The following is an 18,387-nucleotide window of genomic DNA, read 5'->3' as shown; positions in this document are numbered from 1 at the left end:
GCCGGGGGTGCTGAGGGAGCGCGAGCGGCCGCCGCGGTCCGAGAGGGGCGTGCCGAGCCCCGCGGCCAGCCCGGGTCCCGGCCATGAGGAGGGACGAGCGAGACGCCAAAGCCATGCGGTGCCCGCAGGCGCCGGACGGGGCCGGCCCGCCCCCCGAGAGTCTGAGGAACGGCTACGTGAAGAGCTGCGTGAGCCCCCTGCGGCAGGACCCTCCGCGTGGCTTCTTCTTCCACCTCTGCCGCTTCTGCAACGTGGAGCTGCTACTGCCGCCGCCGGCCTCCCCCCAGCAGCCGCGCCGCGGCTCCCCCTCCGCCCGGGCGCGCCTCTTGCTGGGCGCCCTGGCCGCCTTTGTCCTCGCCCTGCTGCTCGGCTCGGGGCCCGGGAGCTGGGCTGCCGGGGCCGCCCGGCTGCGGACCGTGCTGAGCGTGTGCTCGCACAGCCTCAGCCCCCTGTTCAGCATCGCCAGTGCCTTCTTCTTCCTCACCTGCTTCCTGACCCGGAGCAAGAGGGGCCCCGGGCCGGGCCGGAGCGGCGGCGGCGGCGGCGCCTGGTGGCTGCTGGCGCTGCCAGCCTGCTGTTACCTGGGGGACTTCTTGGCGTGGCAGGCGTGGACTTGGGCTTGGGGTCCCCCCGCCGCGGCCCAGCACACGCCCCCCGCGGTGGCGGGCAGGTTGTTCTCGGCGCTGAGCTGCGTGGGCTTGCTGACGCTCGCGCACCCGGCCAGGCTCCGGCACGGCATCCTGGTGCTGCTCTTCTCCAGCTTCGTCTGGTGGGTCTCCTTCACCGGGCTCGGGTCGCTGCCCGCCGCCCTCAGGCCGCTGCTCGCCTGCCTGGTCGGGGACGCCGGCTGCCTGCTGGCCCTGGGCTTGGATCACTTCTTCCAGATCAGGGAAGCCCCTCATCACCCTCGCTTGGCCGGTACCGCCGAGGACAAAGTGCCTGTGATCAGACCCCGCAGGAGGTCCAGCTGCGTGTCGTTCGGAGAAACTTCGGCCGGTTACTCCGGCAGTTCCAAGATGTTCAGGAGACCTTCGTTGCCTTGCATTTCCCGCGAACAGGTATGGTACCAGAAAGCACGGCTTGGGAAGGAAGCGAGTGCGGTTTTATCGCTTCGATTCCCAGCTTGAATTAGCGTTCTTGAAAGCACGTTAGCTTCCAGGGTTTGCGGGGTGGGGGTGGGGGTGGGGGCAGGTTTGTTCTGGAAAGAAATGCTAAATTACCGGAAGCTTTGTAAACGTGCAGAAGTACCTTTTATCTTGGAATAGAAATGAAATCGCAGACTGATCGTATTGCAACTTTTAAAGACTTTGTTCTCAGAGTTCTCAGAAGAATGAGGTGAGTTATTTGCGGTTTAATAGATCGACGACTCGCCACTTTGGCACACACTGAGTTATGTCTTTTTGGTGCTGTTTGTCTGTTGCTGGTATAATGATGGTATCTCTCCAATGATCACATATAGCAATTAGATTGAATACAAGTGTGTGTGTGGGTGTGTATGGGCGCGCGCGTGTGTGTGTGTATAAATTTTAATCAGTGCGGTTTCATTCTTGATAATCGAGAGGACGAATTCGAGATCCTATAATGAACAGGGATGAGCTGTGGAACTGAGGCTTGTTAGTGTAGATGAAAAGATTGTTGGGAATAATTTTTAAGGGATTCGTCCCCACCTCTCTCAGTTTCAGTAGTATAGGCCATCATAATCTTTTACAGGCTAACTCTTGTCCATGGGTATTTGTTGCATAATTAGGAGAGTGTTGTAACAATTTAACCTTTAAACTTAGTAATGTCTGGAAAGATGCCAGAAGTATTTCCATTTACCCCCCCCTCTAGGTTTACATGGTTTTGTTTGTTTGTTTTGTTTTTTTAAAGGAATTGAAATTACCCTCAGGGAAAAGTTGCTCTTTATGTAGTTTGGAGAAATCTTGTCCTATGTCACCAAGAAATCAGCAAATATAGTTGCTATTCATTGAACATTTGCTAGATGCAAAATATTACATATATTTTCTCAAATCCTCACAAAAGCTCTGTAATGTGGATGACAACCTCAATTTAGAGATGAGTAAATTGAGGCTTATAGAAGTTACCCAACTACTTCCCACATCCAGTAAGTGGCGGTGCTGGGACTTGAACCTACACGTTTCAGTTTTCAATGCTGTTTTCTAAGCAGCTAGAAAGAGGAGTGTAGAGGTTTTAAGTAGGAGAGTAGGAGTCTACACCATTGGTTTTCAGGCTTTTTGACCAGTGCTATGTTTTACACTGGGACCCAGTGTATTTGAAACAGAAGTTTCTTGTTCTTACTATGTCCGATGCTCTCTTTTTAATAGTCTTCAAGCTACCACATTGATTTTATGTTTAACACTGATCTGAAAGGTTCCAATGAGACCACACTTTGCTTTCTTGAAAAGCGTTCTCTCAGAGGCCGCTTTTGTGGTCTGTACTTACTGGGCCACATGCTAGAAAGAATTGTTCAAAAAGTGTTATGCCTTTTGTTTTCTAAGTTTACAGCCAGCGATGCTGTCTAGACAATGCTTAGAAAGATGTGTGCCAGGAGAAACACTGTTGGGAGAAAAGCTGCAGAGCAAAGTCATTTCGGCTCTTTTCACAGGCTGGAATGGCAACCTATATGTGAATAGGTTGCATTTTTTCATACCAGAAAAGTGTTTTAGCAGTCTCATCACGTTTGTAAACAATTTTCCTGTACTTAACAGTATTGCACTGTAATGTATTTTAATTGTAATCTGTTGGTATAGCCAGTTATGGCTGTTTTCTTGTAAATTGAAGATCTCTGGTCGTCTTAATCCCAGTCTGGTCCTCTTTTACCAACAGTAACCTTTCTCAGCCTTCAGCTAGGTGCCGTGGTGTTGTTATTGCTAGGTTGCTTCCTTTACTATTTGTATTAGAGGAAAACACAATTTCACTTTTAAAAAGGGCGTATTTTCTTATTTTAGAAAACCCGTATTCACATGAGTAGAAACCATTTTTGGGGTCTTCAATGTATGATGTTAGCTCAAGGGTTTATACGTGGCTATTTAACATTCAGTGTCATAAAGTAGTACTGTTTTGGCATTACTACAAATTACTAGATATTTTTAACTTTGCAAAGATTATAATTAACATTCATTTTTACTTATGCTAAATTCCTGAAGTCTAACAGTGGGTCTGTGGCTTTTGTTTGCATGTTTATTAGGTTAAAGAAGTTAAGGAGAAATTAGCACTTTCACGGAACTAAAAGACCAAGAGATTTTTCTGATTTTCAAAGTGGTGAACTTTGTATGTGACAATTGTGAAGTCGCCTTTTTGTTTCAGAAAGTGAAGGAAGGCAAAAAAGATTTTGAGTAGAACTTGATACAGGGGGAAATGTCCTGAATTCATAGGCAGAGAGTCAAGGGTTAAGTCGTGGCTCTACTGTGTGATCTTGGACAAGTAAGCGAGTGAGTCTCAGTATCCTGTCAAGTTAGGGGATCCCAGTAGATTAATTCTATAGTACTGTTCAGTTCTAGAATCCATTTCTTTTAGTAAGGTATAAATAAAAGTATAACTAAAACGTTACAAATTAGTAGTTCTTGACGTTTTACTTAAATGTTGAATGTTGATACTAATAAGCTATGTTTTCTAATTGGAAAAGATGAACAGATATTCTACTTTTTGAATAGAGCACTTTAAAAAAGTGTATGTGGATTCATTTTTGGATTGATATCAAAATTATACTTTGATTTCTTCAAGAACTTAAATGTTTTTATGAACATCTTTGAAAAACAATTGAAAACTCATATAAATGCTTTTAATTGTGTCAGAGTGTATTTAAAATAATTTTTAACTTTTGGGATATTAGGTACGATGTTGAAAATTAATGGCATATGTTTGCAAGACACTTGATTTTCATAATTAGACTGGTGGTACTTGATGTAAATGCTGTGTATGTGTCATTTCTTAGCTAAGGGTTTTTGTTGTTTTTAGCAAAGCATTTAGAGATTTAAAGTTTAAATCTAGTTACTGCTGACTGTGTCCTCTCGGGTTAATGGAAAGAAGCACTCGGTTTGTGGTGCATTTGCCAGCAGTCAGCTGAAACTAATAGGAAGCTAAAAGAAAAAAAAAATCAGTTGTCTACATAGAGGCATTGACCAGAGTATAACAAACTACATATCTATGCCATTTTAATTGTTTATTCTACAATGTAGTTTTCAGCTTCTCAACCAGATGATTTGGTGTGTGATAGACTAGCTAAATAGGAGGTTTTGAAAGGTGTAAGTTACTGTGTGAGATATTTTTCTATACCTAAAATGCTAAGTGCTTTCTAAATGGTTAGGTAAATATTTAAAAATTCTGTGGCCTTAAAGCCCATAAATATTATTTAAAGTGTTAATTTTATATGAAAGAGATATACACATGTAGTAGGTAGGCCTTTAAAAAAGACTTTAAAGTTTAAGTGATTATTTACCCCCTTAAGGAATTTGCAAGGCAAACTCCACTATGAATTTCTTTACTCATACTGTACTATTTGTGAAATTTACTTTATGGCTTTAATGAGTGAGCGTTTTATTCTCATTTCATGTTAATATTTTTGTAGTAAAATATCAACCTATGTAATGATTTTATGCTCTATTTTGTAAATATGTCTTCTGCCATCTGAATTATCTTTCAGAAATCACAGATTTAATCAAATCACTCACTCTTAAAAATCTCTTAGACTTTTTATTGTTCACAGGATAGAGTTCATGCTCTTGACCCTTGCCTACAAAGTCCTTTATAACCTGCTTTTAGCCTTTTGTTTGTTTTGTTTTTTAAAAAGCCACGCGGGACTTACTGAACGAACACCCCTTCCTCACATCCATCACTGGCTCTAGCTGTTTGAGGACTGCTTATTGTTATTGACTTGTGGACTTTTTTTCTTCTGCTTCTATCATTCACACTGGTTAAAATTTCCTTTAAGAAACAGATAGGATTAAGAATCTTTAGAAAGTACAGTGATACTCAAATTAATGTATAAGCAGAGGACAAAGCTCCATTATAGCAGAGATGGCCATGTATAAAAATAAATCACGTGAGGCAGTCATGACCTGAGATAGAATATTTTCATTATATCGTATGAAATAGTAACATCTCCATAGTTTATGTTTTTCCACACTGAGTGAAAGGTAAATAGGGTCAACCATGAGTAAACCCGTAGGAAGTTTGTTTTCATTGTCCTCTGACTTTTTATCCTCCTCAGGCAGGCCCTTCTTATTCTCCTTCCTTATTCCCAATTACTGTGTCAGCCCATTTCCCTAGCACATTTTACTTCTTTCCTATACCCCTAGCCAAAACAAGAACAGACTATACTTGCTGAACAAGTTTATTTGAACATGAGTATATTTGTATAGCTATAGAAGATAGAAGAGATTTAGAATTTATCTAATTGAAATATCATTTTTTTCAAGTTTATTTTGAGAATATGAGCCTGCAAAGGAGTGGGGGAGGGCAGAGAGAGAGGGAGAGTGAGAATCCCAAGCAGGCTTTGTGCTGTCAGTGCTGAGCCTGATTCCAGGCAAAATCTCACCAACCGTGAGCCCAAATCAAGAGTCAGACACTTAACTGACTGAGCCACCCAGGTAACCCTGAAATATCATTTTGTAGAAAGGAAAGAAATTCAACTCCGGGGAGATAATATCGTCTCCAGGTTATGCTGTGAAATATTGGGACACAAGGACTTGAGTCTAGGTCTGGACTGCTAGTCCCTCTATATTTTCCATAAAGCGTGCCTGAATGCATAGTTTTGCCAGCTGTCTCCAATTATGTGACAAAAGACATCCTTGGTTAAAAGAGGTGGGTGGGGTGCGGAGTGGCTGGAGAGAGATAGGAGATAGGAGTGAGAGATAGCAAAGCCTCTGTGTTGACCTTGAAGACACACTTGATACCTGATGTGGTTTCAGGGTGACCTGTAGGATGCAGCTGGTCTCAAACTCAGGTGCCTTCAGAGGCCAGCCACATAATGCATTTATGTTACATGTTGAGAAAGGAGGGGAGGGTGAGAAGAATGGAAGTGAACTGACTATTGCCTACTTTGCCTGAGGGCTCTCAGTTTAAACAAAACAAACTGAACTCCTATGTTAGTTAGCCAAGCAAAACTTTAAGAGAGCTGAGTTCTGTCGGAGTCTTTCTGACAGTTTGTAACATTGTTCACCTTATTATATACAAGTTGATCTGTGTTTGTTTAAGTGATTGTTGGAAGCTTGTTCCTAAAACTTGGGCACAGGAGTGTATTTCCCGCTGTCTTTTTCTTTTGCAACCTAGAATTTTCCCTCCAATATTGATACCTAGCCGGTATCTTTATCTTTATAAGATAAAGATCTTTATCCCTCCTCCATCCCTTAGAGGACATTGACTACTTGTTCCCTAGATTTCAGACAACTTGCATCCAGGGTTTCTTACATTTATTTACTCAGCACTTAAATTTGTAAATGAGAAATGCCATATGTGAAAGACTATATATATGTATATTTTGGTATGGTTTAAAGAAGAAAATAAAACAAACAAAAGTCATGTACTCACCACTCATTTTCTTCGAAGTTCCCCGTGTAACCTATTTTGTATCTCCTTTTCCCTGCCTCAGAGGCAACACATCTATTCTCATACACACACACACACACACACACACACACACACACACACATACACACACACACAGTATTAATTCCCTTACTTAGCTTTACTATTATAATCCCCATGAATGTATTCCTAAGTAAATAATATGTTGTATTGCCTACATCTGAACTTTAAGTAAATAGAATCATGCTGTATGAATTCTTCTATAACTTTTTTTTTCTGATGATTTCTGAGATGCATCCATGTTGATTTGGATAGTTGTAGTTAATTTTTGAGTGCTTTATAGTATTTTAATATCATATGGGCATAGTAAAATTTACTTATCCATTCCACTGTTTGTGGACCCTTGGGTAGTTTTCAGTTTTTGCTATTATATACAATGCTGCTATGAAAATTCTTATAAACGTCTTCTGGTGCATATGTGCATCTAGAGGAAGAACTGCTAAGTTGCAAGATAGGCTCCTATTCAATTTTACTAGGCAGAATAATGGCACCCTGAACATGTGCCTGTTCTAACTGCTGGAATTTGTGAATTTGTTACTTTATGTGGCAAAGGGGACTTTGCAGGTGAGATTAAGTTAAGGGCCTTGAAATGCGAAGATCAACCAGGATTGTCTGAGTGGTTCCATGGAATTGCAAGGGTCCTTAAAAAAGTGGAAGAAGGAGGCAGAAGAGATCACAGTGGCCGAAGAGATGTGACAGTGGCTGTACGGTTGGAGTAATACAGGGTGAGAAGACTCGCTTAATCCACCTTTGGCTTTGAAATAGAAGAAGGTCAGCAGTCAAGGAGAGCAGGCAGCCTCTCAAAGCTGGAAAAGACAAGGAAATGGACTTTTCCTTAGAGTTCCCTGAATGAAATGAAGCCCTGCCAACACCTTGATTTTAGCTCAGACCAGCCTGACCCATAGAGCTGTGAGATAATAAATTTGTGTTGTTTTATACCATTGAGGTTTTAGTTGTTACAGGAATGTATTACTTTGCAACAGTTTGTATAGGTTGCTGAAGCAAAGTACCGCAAACTGGGTGGCTTGAGCCACAAATCCATTGTTTCAGTTCTGGAGCCTAGAAATCCAAGATCAAGGTTGGTTCCTTTGCAAGAGCTCAGAGGGAGAGCCTGCCTCACAGCTTCTGGTAGCTTGCTGGCATTGTTAGGCAGTTTTGGGATTGTAGATGCATCCCCCCTATCTTGACCTTCATCTTTCACATGGCACTTTCTCTGTGTTGCTTCATTTTCTCTCTGTGCCTGTCTTTGTGTCCCAATTTCCTCTTTTTGTAAGGAACCCAGTCATACATGATTAGGGCCTAACCCTAAGGACCTCTGTGCAGACCTTATTTCCAAATAAAGTCACCTTATGAGATACTGAGGGTTAGGATTTCAACTTTTTTGGGAGAACACAGTTCAACCCATACAGGTGGCAGTAGAAAACTAAGACTATGGCAAGTTGAATTGTTTTTCAAAATGGTTATACCCTTTATACTTTTGCTAGAATTCCCTGAAACCAATGACTCCTATTTATTGATTTTATTTTTGTTAGTTTAGAGGGTGTGAAGTGGTATTTCTGTGTGATTTTAATTTGTATTTTCCTAATTACTAATAAGGCCGAGTACTTTTTTTATTTATGGACTACATTTTTAAAAATTATTTTTGTTTTTTTTTAATGTTTATTTATTTTTGATAAAGAGAGAGACAGAGCACGAGTGGGGGGAGGGGAAGAGAGAGAGGGAGACACAGAACCTGAAATAGGCTCCAGGCTCTGAACTGCCAGCACAGAGCCCAACACAGGGCTCGAACCCATGAACTGTGAGATCATGACCTCAGCCGAAGTCAGATGCTTAATTAACCCAGAGCCACCCAGGCACCCGTGGACTACATTTCTTATTCAGGGCTTATCTGTTTATGTCTTTTGCTCTTTTATTTTGCTGGTTTATTTTTTCTCAATAAATCATGAGTTCTTTATGTATTCTGGACATAGGACATTAATCCTTTATTAATTGTTTGACTTGCAAATATCTTCTTTCAGTTTTTATGGTGTCTTTTGATAACTGAAGTTCTTTTTTTTAATTTCTTTTTTTTTTTTCAACGTTTATTTATTTTTGGGACAGAGAGAGACAGAGCATGAACGGGGGAGGAGCAGAGAGAGAGGGAGACACAGAATCGGAAACAGGCTCCAGGCTCTGAGCCATCAGCCCAGAGCCCGACGCGGGGCTCGAATTCACGGACCGCGAGATCGTGACCTGGCTGAAGTCGGACGCTTAACCAACTGCGCCACCCAGGCGCCCCTTAATTAATTTCTTTATTTTTATTTTATTTTATTTTTTTTTAATTTCTTTATTTTGAGAGAGAGAGAGAGAGAGAGAGCAGGGGAGGGGCAGAGAGAGAGGGAGAGAGAGAATCCCAAGCAAGCTCTGTGCTGTCAGTGCAGAGCCTGATTTGTGGCTCAAACTCACAAACTGTGAGATCATGACAGAGCCAAAATCAAGAATTGGACGCTTAAATGACTGGGCCACCCAGGCGCCTGATAATGCTCCAATGCTGAGACTCTTTGTGTCTTGTTTATGAAACCCTTCCCTATTGGAAGTTATAATATAGATTTCTATATTAATTTTTAATATTTTAAAGTTTTGCCTTTCAAAACTTTTTACCCATAAAGAATTGCTTCATATGATCCAATCTCATTTTTTATCCAGTGGATATTATCTCAACACAATTTATTGAAAAATTTATTCTCCATTTATCAGCATTGCTACCTCTGACATATATCAAGATATATGTCTGAAGATTCAGTATCTGTATGAATCTGTATCTGGGCTCTTTATTTTTTTATTTTTATTTATTTTAAATTTATTTTTAATGTTTGAGAGAGAGACAGAGCATGAATGGGGGAGGGGCAGAGAGAGAGGGAGACACAGAATCTGAAGCAGGCTCCAGGCTCTGAGCTGTCAGCAGAGTCCGATGCAGGGCTGGAACTCACGGACAGCGAGATCATGAGCTGAGCCAAATTTGGACACATAACCAATTGAACCACCCAGGCTCTTTATTAAGTTTAATTGGTTAGTTTATGCACTCTGTGTTTATACCACACTGTCTTTTTTTTTTTAATTTTTTTTTCAACGTTTATTTATTTTTGGGACAGAGAGAGACAGAGCATGAACGGGGGAGGGGCAGAGAGAGAGGGAGACACAGAATCAGAAACAGGCTCCAGGCTCTGAGCCATCAGCCCAGAGCCTGACGCGGGGCTCGAACTCACAGACCGCGAGATCGTGACCTGACTGAAGTCGGACGCTTAACCGACTGTGCCACCCAGGCGCCCCTATACCACACTGTCTTAATTGTAATAGCTTTATAATAAGATAATATGTGGTAAATCTCTTTAAAAAGTTCTTAAAGAGTATGTTGGGGTTTTTTGGACTTTACTTTTGAATATAAATTTCAGAATAAGTTTGTCAAGTTTCACAAAAATCCTGTTGGGATCATCATTGCAATAAATCTTTTGAACAGTTTAGAGAAGAATTTGCTTTTGATTGAAATTTTTAAGTGATATTTTTCTAGGAATTTATTTAATGTAACTTTTCAAATTTATTTTCTTGGTTCATAATATCTTTTTATTATCTGGTTAGTCTGTTCAGCATCTGCATTAATGTCCTCTTTTTCTTTTTTTTAAATGTTTATTTATTTTTGAGAGAGAGTGCATGCATGCATGTAAGCAGGGGAGGGCCAGTGAGAGGCCAGATAGAAGATCTGAAGCGGGCCCTGTGCTGACAGCAGAAAGCTCAATATGGGGCTTGAACCCACAAACCAGGAGATCATGACTTGAGCCAAATGAGACTTAAACGACTGAGCCACCCAGGCTCCCTCTCTTTCATTTCTAATATCATTTGTATCTCTTTTCTTTGTTTCTTAATTGGCCTTGCTAGAAGTTCATTTGCTTTTTTTTTTTAAGTTTATTTTTTTTTGAGAGAGAGAGAGCACTCATGCACATGTGCACAAGTGGATGAGAAGCAGAGTGGGAGGGAGAGAGAGAATCCCAAGCAAGCTGTGCTTTGTCAGTGCAGAGCCCAATGTGGGGCTTGAACCTACCATCTGTGAGATCATGACCTGAGCCAAAATCAACAGGGGAACCCTTAACCAACTGAGTCACACAGGTGCCTCTATTTCCTTTTTTTTTATTAAAAGTTTTTTTCTTTAATGTTCATTTATTTTTGAAGGAGAGAGTGAGAGACAGAGTGTGAGCCATGAGAGGGGCAGAGAGAGAGGGAGACACAGAATCTGAAGCAGGCTCCAGGCTCTGAGCTGTCAGAACAGAGCCTGACGTGGGACTTGAACTCACAAACCGTGAGATCATGACCTGAGCTGAAGTTGGATGCATAACGAGCTGAGCCACCAGGTGACCTGCCTCTATTTGCTTTTTAATCTTTTTAAAAAACCAACTCCTTGGATTGGTACTTATTTTCTATTTTATTTGTACCAGCTCTTACTTTTATTGTTATTTTTTTCTTTCTTTGAGTTTCTTTTCTTAAAAAATTTTTTTAATGTTTATTTATTTTTGAGAGAGAGAGAGACAGAGAGACAGAGAGACAGAGCGCAGGCAGGGGAGGGGCAGAGAGAGAGGGGAAGACACAGAATCCGAAGGAAGACAGCTCAGAGCCTGACTCAGGGCTGGAACCCATAGACTGCAAGATCATGACCTGAGCTAAAGTCAGATGCTTAACTGACTGAGCCACCTAGGCACCCCTCTTTGAGCTTATTTTCTTGTTCTTTGTCTAACTTTGTAATTGAGATGTTAAGCCCGTTAATTTTGAGACTTTTTAGTGTATTCATTTCAGATTATACATTTCTCTAAATATTGCTTTAGTTGACTCTCACAAGGTTTGGTGTGTAGCAGTGTTATTGTTCAGCCCTAAGCATTTTCTCATTTTCATTTTGATTTCCCTTTTGACTAACAAGTTGCTTTGAAATCATAAAAATTTCTAATCATGCAGGTTTTCTAGTTATTTTATGGTTGTTTTCTGATTTAATTGCCTTGTGGGCAAAAGATGTGGCCTAACATATGATCAGTTTTCATTACTGTTCCGTGTGCTTGAAAATAATATATATATTTCAATTTTTAGGTACAATGTTGGCTGTCTGGTAGGTAAATGTTGTAAAATGTTCTTGTCATGTTTTCTGTGTCCTTATTGACTTTTTAAAAAAATCTTCTTGACCCATTAGTAACTGGAGAGAATATGAAAAATCTCACTTTACTGGGACATCTGGGTGGTTCAGTCGGCTGAGCTTCCTACTGTTGATTTCGCCTCAGTTCCTGATCTCACAGTTCATGAGATCCAGCCGCGGTGCCACCCCTCCCCCCGACCCTCACCTCTGTGGGCTCTGTGCTGACAGCACGGAGCCTTCTTAGGATTCTCTCTCCTCTCTGTTCCTTCTCTGATTGTGCTCTGTCTCTTTCAAAATAAAAAAAAATAAATGCATAAACTTAAGAAACAAAAGCTTGAGGTGCCTAGATGGCTCAGTCAGTTGAGCCTCCGACTTTGGCTCAGGTCATGATCTCCCCATCAATGAGTTCCAGCCCTGCATCAGGCTCTGTGCTGACAGCTCAGAGCCTGGAGCCTGCTTCAAATTCTGTGTCTCCCTCTCTCTCTGCCCCTCCCCCACTCATGCTCTGTCTGTGTCTCTGTCTCTCTCTGTCAAAAACAAACATTAAAAAATAATAATAAAAAAGTAAAATAAAACATTAAAAAATAAAAAAATCTCACTTTGCTGGTAGATTTGTCAGTTTCCGCCTCATAGTTTGCAGTTTGCGTTTTGCATTTCATATTCATGAGAACATAGGTGGAGAATAGAACTTTTCAAATTAGATAGAATTACTTACCAAAGGAACAACAAAAGGTATACATGAGAGAAAGGATATTTCAAATGTCTAAAGAGTTAATGTAGGAAAGTAGTGGAAAACTAATTTGATCAGAGTTAGTATATATTTGCAAATTGCCTTTTATATGTGCTAGGCTCCGGAGATACTAAGCACAAGGTCTGTATTCCAAGGAGCTCAAACTCTAATGCAGAGAGAAAATGTGAGTAAATAATTACAATTCAGTGTGGAAAGTGACATAGCAGAGGTATAAACAAGGTACTATGGGAACAGTATGGAAGGAACAACTAACTCTCTCCGAGTATTGGAAAGCCTTCAAGAAGTAATTAACAATTGACCTTTAATTTTCAAAGAATGTTTCTTCTTGATATAAAATAAGTCAAAAATGAATTTAAAAAAATTTCACTCCTATGAAAAAATTTACCTCCTATGACTTTAAAAATAATTTTTTAAAATTTATTTTATTTTAGTTTTTTAATATAATTTGTTGTCAAGTTGGCTAACATACAGTATATACATTGAGCTCTTGGTTTTGGGGGTAGATTCCTGTGATTTATCGCTTACATACAACACCCAGTGCTCATTCCAGCAAGTGCCCTTCTTAATGCCCATCACCCATTTTCCCCTCTCCCCCTGCCATCAGCCTTCAGTTTGTTCTCTGTGTTAAAGTTACTCCGTGTAGGGGCACCTGGGTGAATCAGTCAGTTAAGCAGCCAACCCTTGGTTTCAGCTCAGGTCATGATCTCATGGTTTGTGGGTTCAAACCCCGTGTCAGGCTCTGCACTGGCTGTAGGAAGACTGCTTGGGATTCTCTCTGTCCCTCTCTGTCTCTCATGTACTCTGTCTCTCTCATGTGCTCTGTCTCTCTCTCTCAAAATGAATAAACTTAAAAAAAGAGTTATTCTGGTGTGATTTCTACCTTACTCTAAGTGTGTATGGAGATAAATAACTTCTTTTCAACTAAGAGATTGAAAAGTCACACAAAACATAGTCAAATCAGGCAAACTGTTCACTTTGAGTGACCAATCAATGCTAATAACTAAAAGAGAGGTTTAAGTCCTTTATCAGAAATGTCAATATCAGTGGTAAAAATAATATAGGCAATAAAGTAATGTAACCCAGGATCAGAAAAGAGGGATTATCATAAGATGTAGTAATTACCAAGTACTTACTATGTGCTAGTCTTAACAACCCTGTGAAATAATTATTGGGATCCTGTTTTGCAGCTAGACACTAAAGCAGAAAGGCAAATTAACTAGCTCTAAATCACTTAGCTAGTACAGAGAAAATACCATAATATGCTGAGTGCCATTTACCAGTGTAAACAAATCCCTAAGAACTCTCCCGGCTGAAACAACTAAACTACAGGTTTAAACATTTTATGGAATACTTTTTGAAAGGAATCACTGAGTAAGAAAATCTCAGATCCCAAAAAAGAACTGAAGGTAGTGTAGGGTAGAAAACATTTCCCTTCTAGGTTCTTTGCCTGGTCTAATAATTAAATTGACATAAAACAGATTACCGGTAGAAAAACAAATTTGACTGCATATGCAGGAGTCCCATACAAATACGAAACTCAAAGAAGAGACCAAAGAAGGAATCTTTTATACCCTTTAGACAAAGAAACAATACATGTGTGAGGAATTGACAAGACAAAGAGGTTTGGGCTTGGGGTAGTAAATTGGTGAAGAAGTAACAAGTTTTTGTTTATACAGCCTTCTTGGCTCTAATTTCCCATCTCTGGTGATAAGGATGCTTTCTACTCTCCTGGCACTGGGAGAGGTACCTTTCACACTGGAGATTTATCTCCTGCTTTGAGGGTGGGGGAGGCAAAGGAGGGTTAGACTGTCCATCTTGCACTAGCTGTTTCTCAAGTACCTTTATTTTTATTTATTTTTAAATTTCTATTTTTTATTGAGTGTAGTTGACATACAGTATTATATTAGTTTCAGGTAAACAGCATAGTGGCTTGACAGTAAGGTACCTGATGAAATACTATGATGAGTGTGGTTATCTGTCACCACACAAAGTTATTACAGTATTATTGACTGTATTTTCTATGCTAATTCAAAGTACTCAGTATGCCAAAGTGGCATATTTGGGGATGGCATATTCTGCTGTCCTTCAGTAGGAATTCTGAGAGGGAAGCAGACAGTAAAACCAGCTTTCACTGGAAGAGTTTCTCACCATCCTTAGAGACTTTGAACATTTGCTTCTGTTAGATATGGCCAGGCTCAAGAGATAAAATCTGGAGTCCAAACTCAGGAATCTAGGTGAGACCCAAAGTGTTACTCCCCCAGTGAAAGGGTAAATGAGAAATAAATATGGCTGTGGATATGGGATGCCTATGTTGACTTTGGCTCAAGGGAATTGAAGAGGAATAAAATATAGTAACATATAACAAGAGGGCCCTTTTTTTTTTTTTTTTTTTTTTTTTTTTTTTTTAATGTAAGCTCTATGCCTAGTGTGGGGCTTGAACTCAAGGCCATGAGATCAAGAGTTGCATGATCTATCAACTGAACCTGACAGGTACCCTCCCTCCCCTCCCCCCTCCCCCAGGGGGGGGGGGGGGGGTTTTTCAATTGAAGAATAGTTGACATGCAGTGTTACATTAGTTTCAGGTGTACAAACAACATAGTGATTGGGTAACTATATGTTATGCAGTGCTCACCAGAAGCACAGGCACCATCTGTCACTGTATAACACTGTTACAATACCATTGACTGTATTTCCTATACTGTACCTTTCATCCCTATGATTTATTCATTCCGTAACTGGAAGCATGTACCTTCCATTCCCCTTTACCTATTTTACCCTATCCTGTTTCCCTCTCCCCTCTGGCAGCTAGCAGTTCTCTGTATTTATGGGTCTGTTTCTTCCCTTTTTGTTTGTTCATTTGTTTTGTTCTTTAGATTACACATGTAAGTGAAATTATATATGTCTTTCTCCAACTTATTTCGCTTAGCATAATACCTTCTAGGCCCAACCATGCTGTCATCCTTTTTTATGTCTGAGTCATATTCCATTGTATACACGTACCACATTTTCTTTATCCCTTCATCTATTCATGGACACCTAGGTTGCTTCCATATCTTGGCTATTGTAAATAATGCTGCACTAAACATAGGGGTGCATAAATCTTTAAAAAATATATATCTTTTTGAATTAGTGTTTTCATTTTCTTTGGGTAAATACCCAGTAGTGGAATTACTGAGTCTTATGGTATTTCTATTTTCAATTTTTTGAGGAGCCTCCATACTGTTTTCCACAGTGGCTGTACCAGTTTATATTTCTAGCAGCAGTGTGTAAGGGTTCCTTTTTCTCCACATTTTCCCAACAGTTGTTATTTCTTGTCTTTTTGATACTAGCCATTCCAGTAGGTGTAAGGTGGTTTCTCCTTATGGTTTTGATTTTCATTTACGTGATGATTAGAGATGCTGAGCATCTTTTCGTGTGTTTGTTAGCCATCTGTATGTCTTCCTTGGAATGTCTATTCAGGTCCTCTGCCCATTTTTAAATCAGATTATGTGTGTTTTTGATGTTGAGTTTTAAAAATTCTTTATATATTTTGGATATTAACCCCTTATCAGATATATCATTTGCAGATATCTTCTCCCATTTGTAGGTTGCCTTTTTGTTTCCTTTTAAAATTTTTTTTTCTTTTTTTTAATGTTTATTTTTTGAGAGACAGAGACAGAGCGTGAGCAGGGGAGGGGCAAAGAGAGAGGGAGTCACAGAATCCAAAGCAGGCTCCAGGCTCTGAGCTGCTAGCACAGAGCTCAACGTGGGGCTTGAACTCACAAACCTCGAGATCATGACCTGAGCTGAAGTCGGATGCTTAACCGACTGAGCTACCCAGGTGCCCACCTTTTTGTTTTCTTGATTGCTTCCTTTGCTCTGCAAAAGCTTTTTATTTTGGTGTAGTCTCAATTGTTTATTTTTACTTTTGTTTCCCTTGCCTGAGGGGACATGTGTAGAAAAATGTTGCTAAGGCTGATGTCAAAGAGATGACTGGCTATATTTTCTTATAGGAGTTTTATATTTCAGGTCTCACATTTAGGTCTTTAATCCATTTTGAGTTTAGTTTTGTATGTGGTGTAAGAAAGTGGTCCAGTTTCATTCTTCTGCATGTAGCTGTCTAGTTTTCCCAGCACCATTTAGTGAAGGGACTGTCTGGCCTCCTCTGTTATGGATTAGGTGACAAATGTGGATTTATTTCTGGGTTCTCTGTACTGTTCTATTGATCTATGTGTCTCTTTTTGTGCCAGTACCGTACTGTTTTGATCATTGTATCTTTGTAGGATATCTTGAAATTTGGGATTGTGATACCTACAACTTTGTTTTTCTTTCTCAAGATTGCTTTGGCTATTTGGGGTCTTTGTGGTTCCATATAAATTCTAGAATTATTTGTTCTAGTTCTGTGAAACATGCTATTGATATTTTGATAGGAATTGCATTGGTTCTATAGATTGCTTTGGGCAGTATGGACATTTTAGCAGTATTCAGTTTTCCAGTCCATGAACATGGAATATCTTTCCATTTGTTTTATCTTTACTTTCTCTCATCAGTGTTTTATAGTTTTCAGAGTACTGATCTTTCAGTTTTTTGATTAAGTTTATTCCTATGTATTGTATTCTTTTTGGTGCTATTGTAATTGGAATTGTTTTGTTAGTATCTTTTTCTGCTACTTCATTATTGTATGGAAACATTACAGATTTCTGTATGTTATTTTGTATATTACAACTTTACTGAAGTCATTTATTCTGATAGTTTTCTGGTGGAGTCTTTAGGGTTTTCTGTGTCTACTATTATGTCATCTGCAAATAGTGAGTTTTACTTTTTCCTTATACATTTGGATGCCTTTTAGTTATTTCTTGTCTGATTGTGTGGCTAGGCCTTCCCATACTATGTTGAATAAAAAGTGATGAGAATGGGCTTTCTTGTCTTAAAGGAAAAGCTGTTTTTCACCATTGAGTATAATATTAGCTGTGGGTTTTTCATATATGTATAACTTTTTTTTTATGTGTGTATTCCTTCTGAACCGACTTTATTGAGCATTTTATCATGAATGGATGTTGAATTTTGTGAAGTGCTTTTTTTGTATCTATTGAGATGGTCATGTGATTTTTATCCTTCATTTTGTTAATGTGTATCATGTTCATTTGTGGGTATTGAGCCATCTTTGTTTTGCTGTTTATTTGCAATAAATCCCGCTTGATCATGGCGAATGATCCTTTTAATGTATTGTTGAATGCAGTTTGCTGTATTTTGCTGAGGATTTTAGTATCTATGTTCATCTGAGATACTGGCCTGTGGTTTTTGTTGTTGTTATTTTGTTTTGTTGTTATTGTTTTCTTTTGTTTTTGTTTTTGTACTGTCTGGTTTTGGTGTCAGGGTAATGCTGGCCTTGCACAATGTATTTGGAAGCTTCCCTTTTCCTTCTATTTTTCAGAATAGTTTGCGGAAAATAAGTATTAACTGTCCTTTCAATATTTGGTGGAATTCACCTGTGAATCCATCTGGTCCTGGATTTTGTTTCTTGGGAGTCTTTTGATTACTGATTCAGTTTCGTTACTAATAATCAACCTGTTCAGATTTTCTATTTCTTCCTGATTTAGTGTTGGAGGATTGTATGTTTCTTTTCTTTTTTTCTTTCTTTTTTCTTTTTTTGTGGTGAAATACACATAACATAAAAATTATCATTGTAACCATTTTTAAGTGTACATTTTAGTGGCATTAAGTACATTCTCACTGTTGTGCAACCATAGCTGCCATCCATCTCTAAAACGTTTCTTACCTACCTAAACAAAATATATAACCATTAAATAACTCTGTATTCTGCCTCCTCCTGGCCCCTGATAACTGCCGTTCTACTTTCTGTCTTTATGAGTTTGACTACTTTAGATACCTCATAGAAGTGGAATCCTACAGTATTTACCTT

At 39.6% G+C, this 18,387-nt stretch overlaps 1 protein-coding gene across 1 annotated transcript in view; it reads left to right on the top strand.

Moving 5' to 3' along the window:
- The first annotated feature begins 6 nt into the window (after positions 1-6).
- PDE3B (phosphodiesterase 3B) overlaps positions 7-18,387 on the top strand; it is a 179,233-nt gene continuing 160,852 nt past the window's right edge. The window contains exon 1 of the mRNA XM_040456792.1: positions 7-1,058. Coding sequence (XP_040312726.1) covers positions 84-1,058 — 975 coding nt within the window. The 5' untranslated portion in view covers positions 7-83. The remainder of the gene's footprint in view (positions 1,059-18,387) is intronic.

This window comes from Herpailurus yagouaroundi, unplaced genomic scaffold, assembly GCF_014898765.1.
Source record: "Herpailurus yagouaroundi ecotype Mexico unplaced genomic scaffold, PumYag 218, whole genome shotgun sequence".
NCBI classification, from domain to species: domain Eukaryota; kingdom Metazoa; phylum Chordata; class Mammalia; order Carnivora; family Felidae; genus Herpailurus; species Herpailurus yagouaroundi.
Note: the sequence above shows the minus strand (reverse complement) of the source record. Positions and strands in the feature narration are given on the sequence as shown.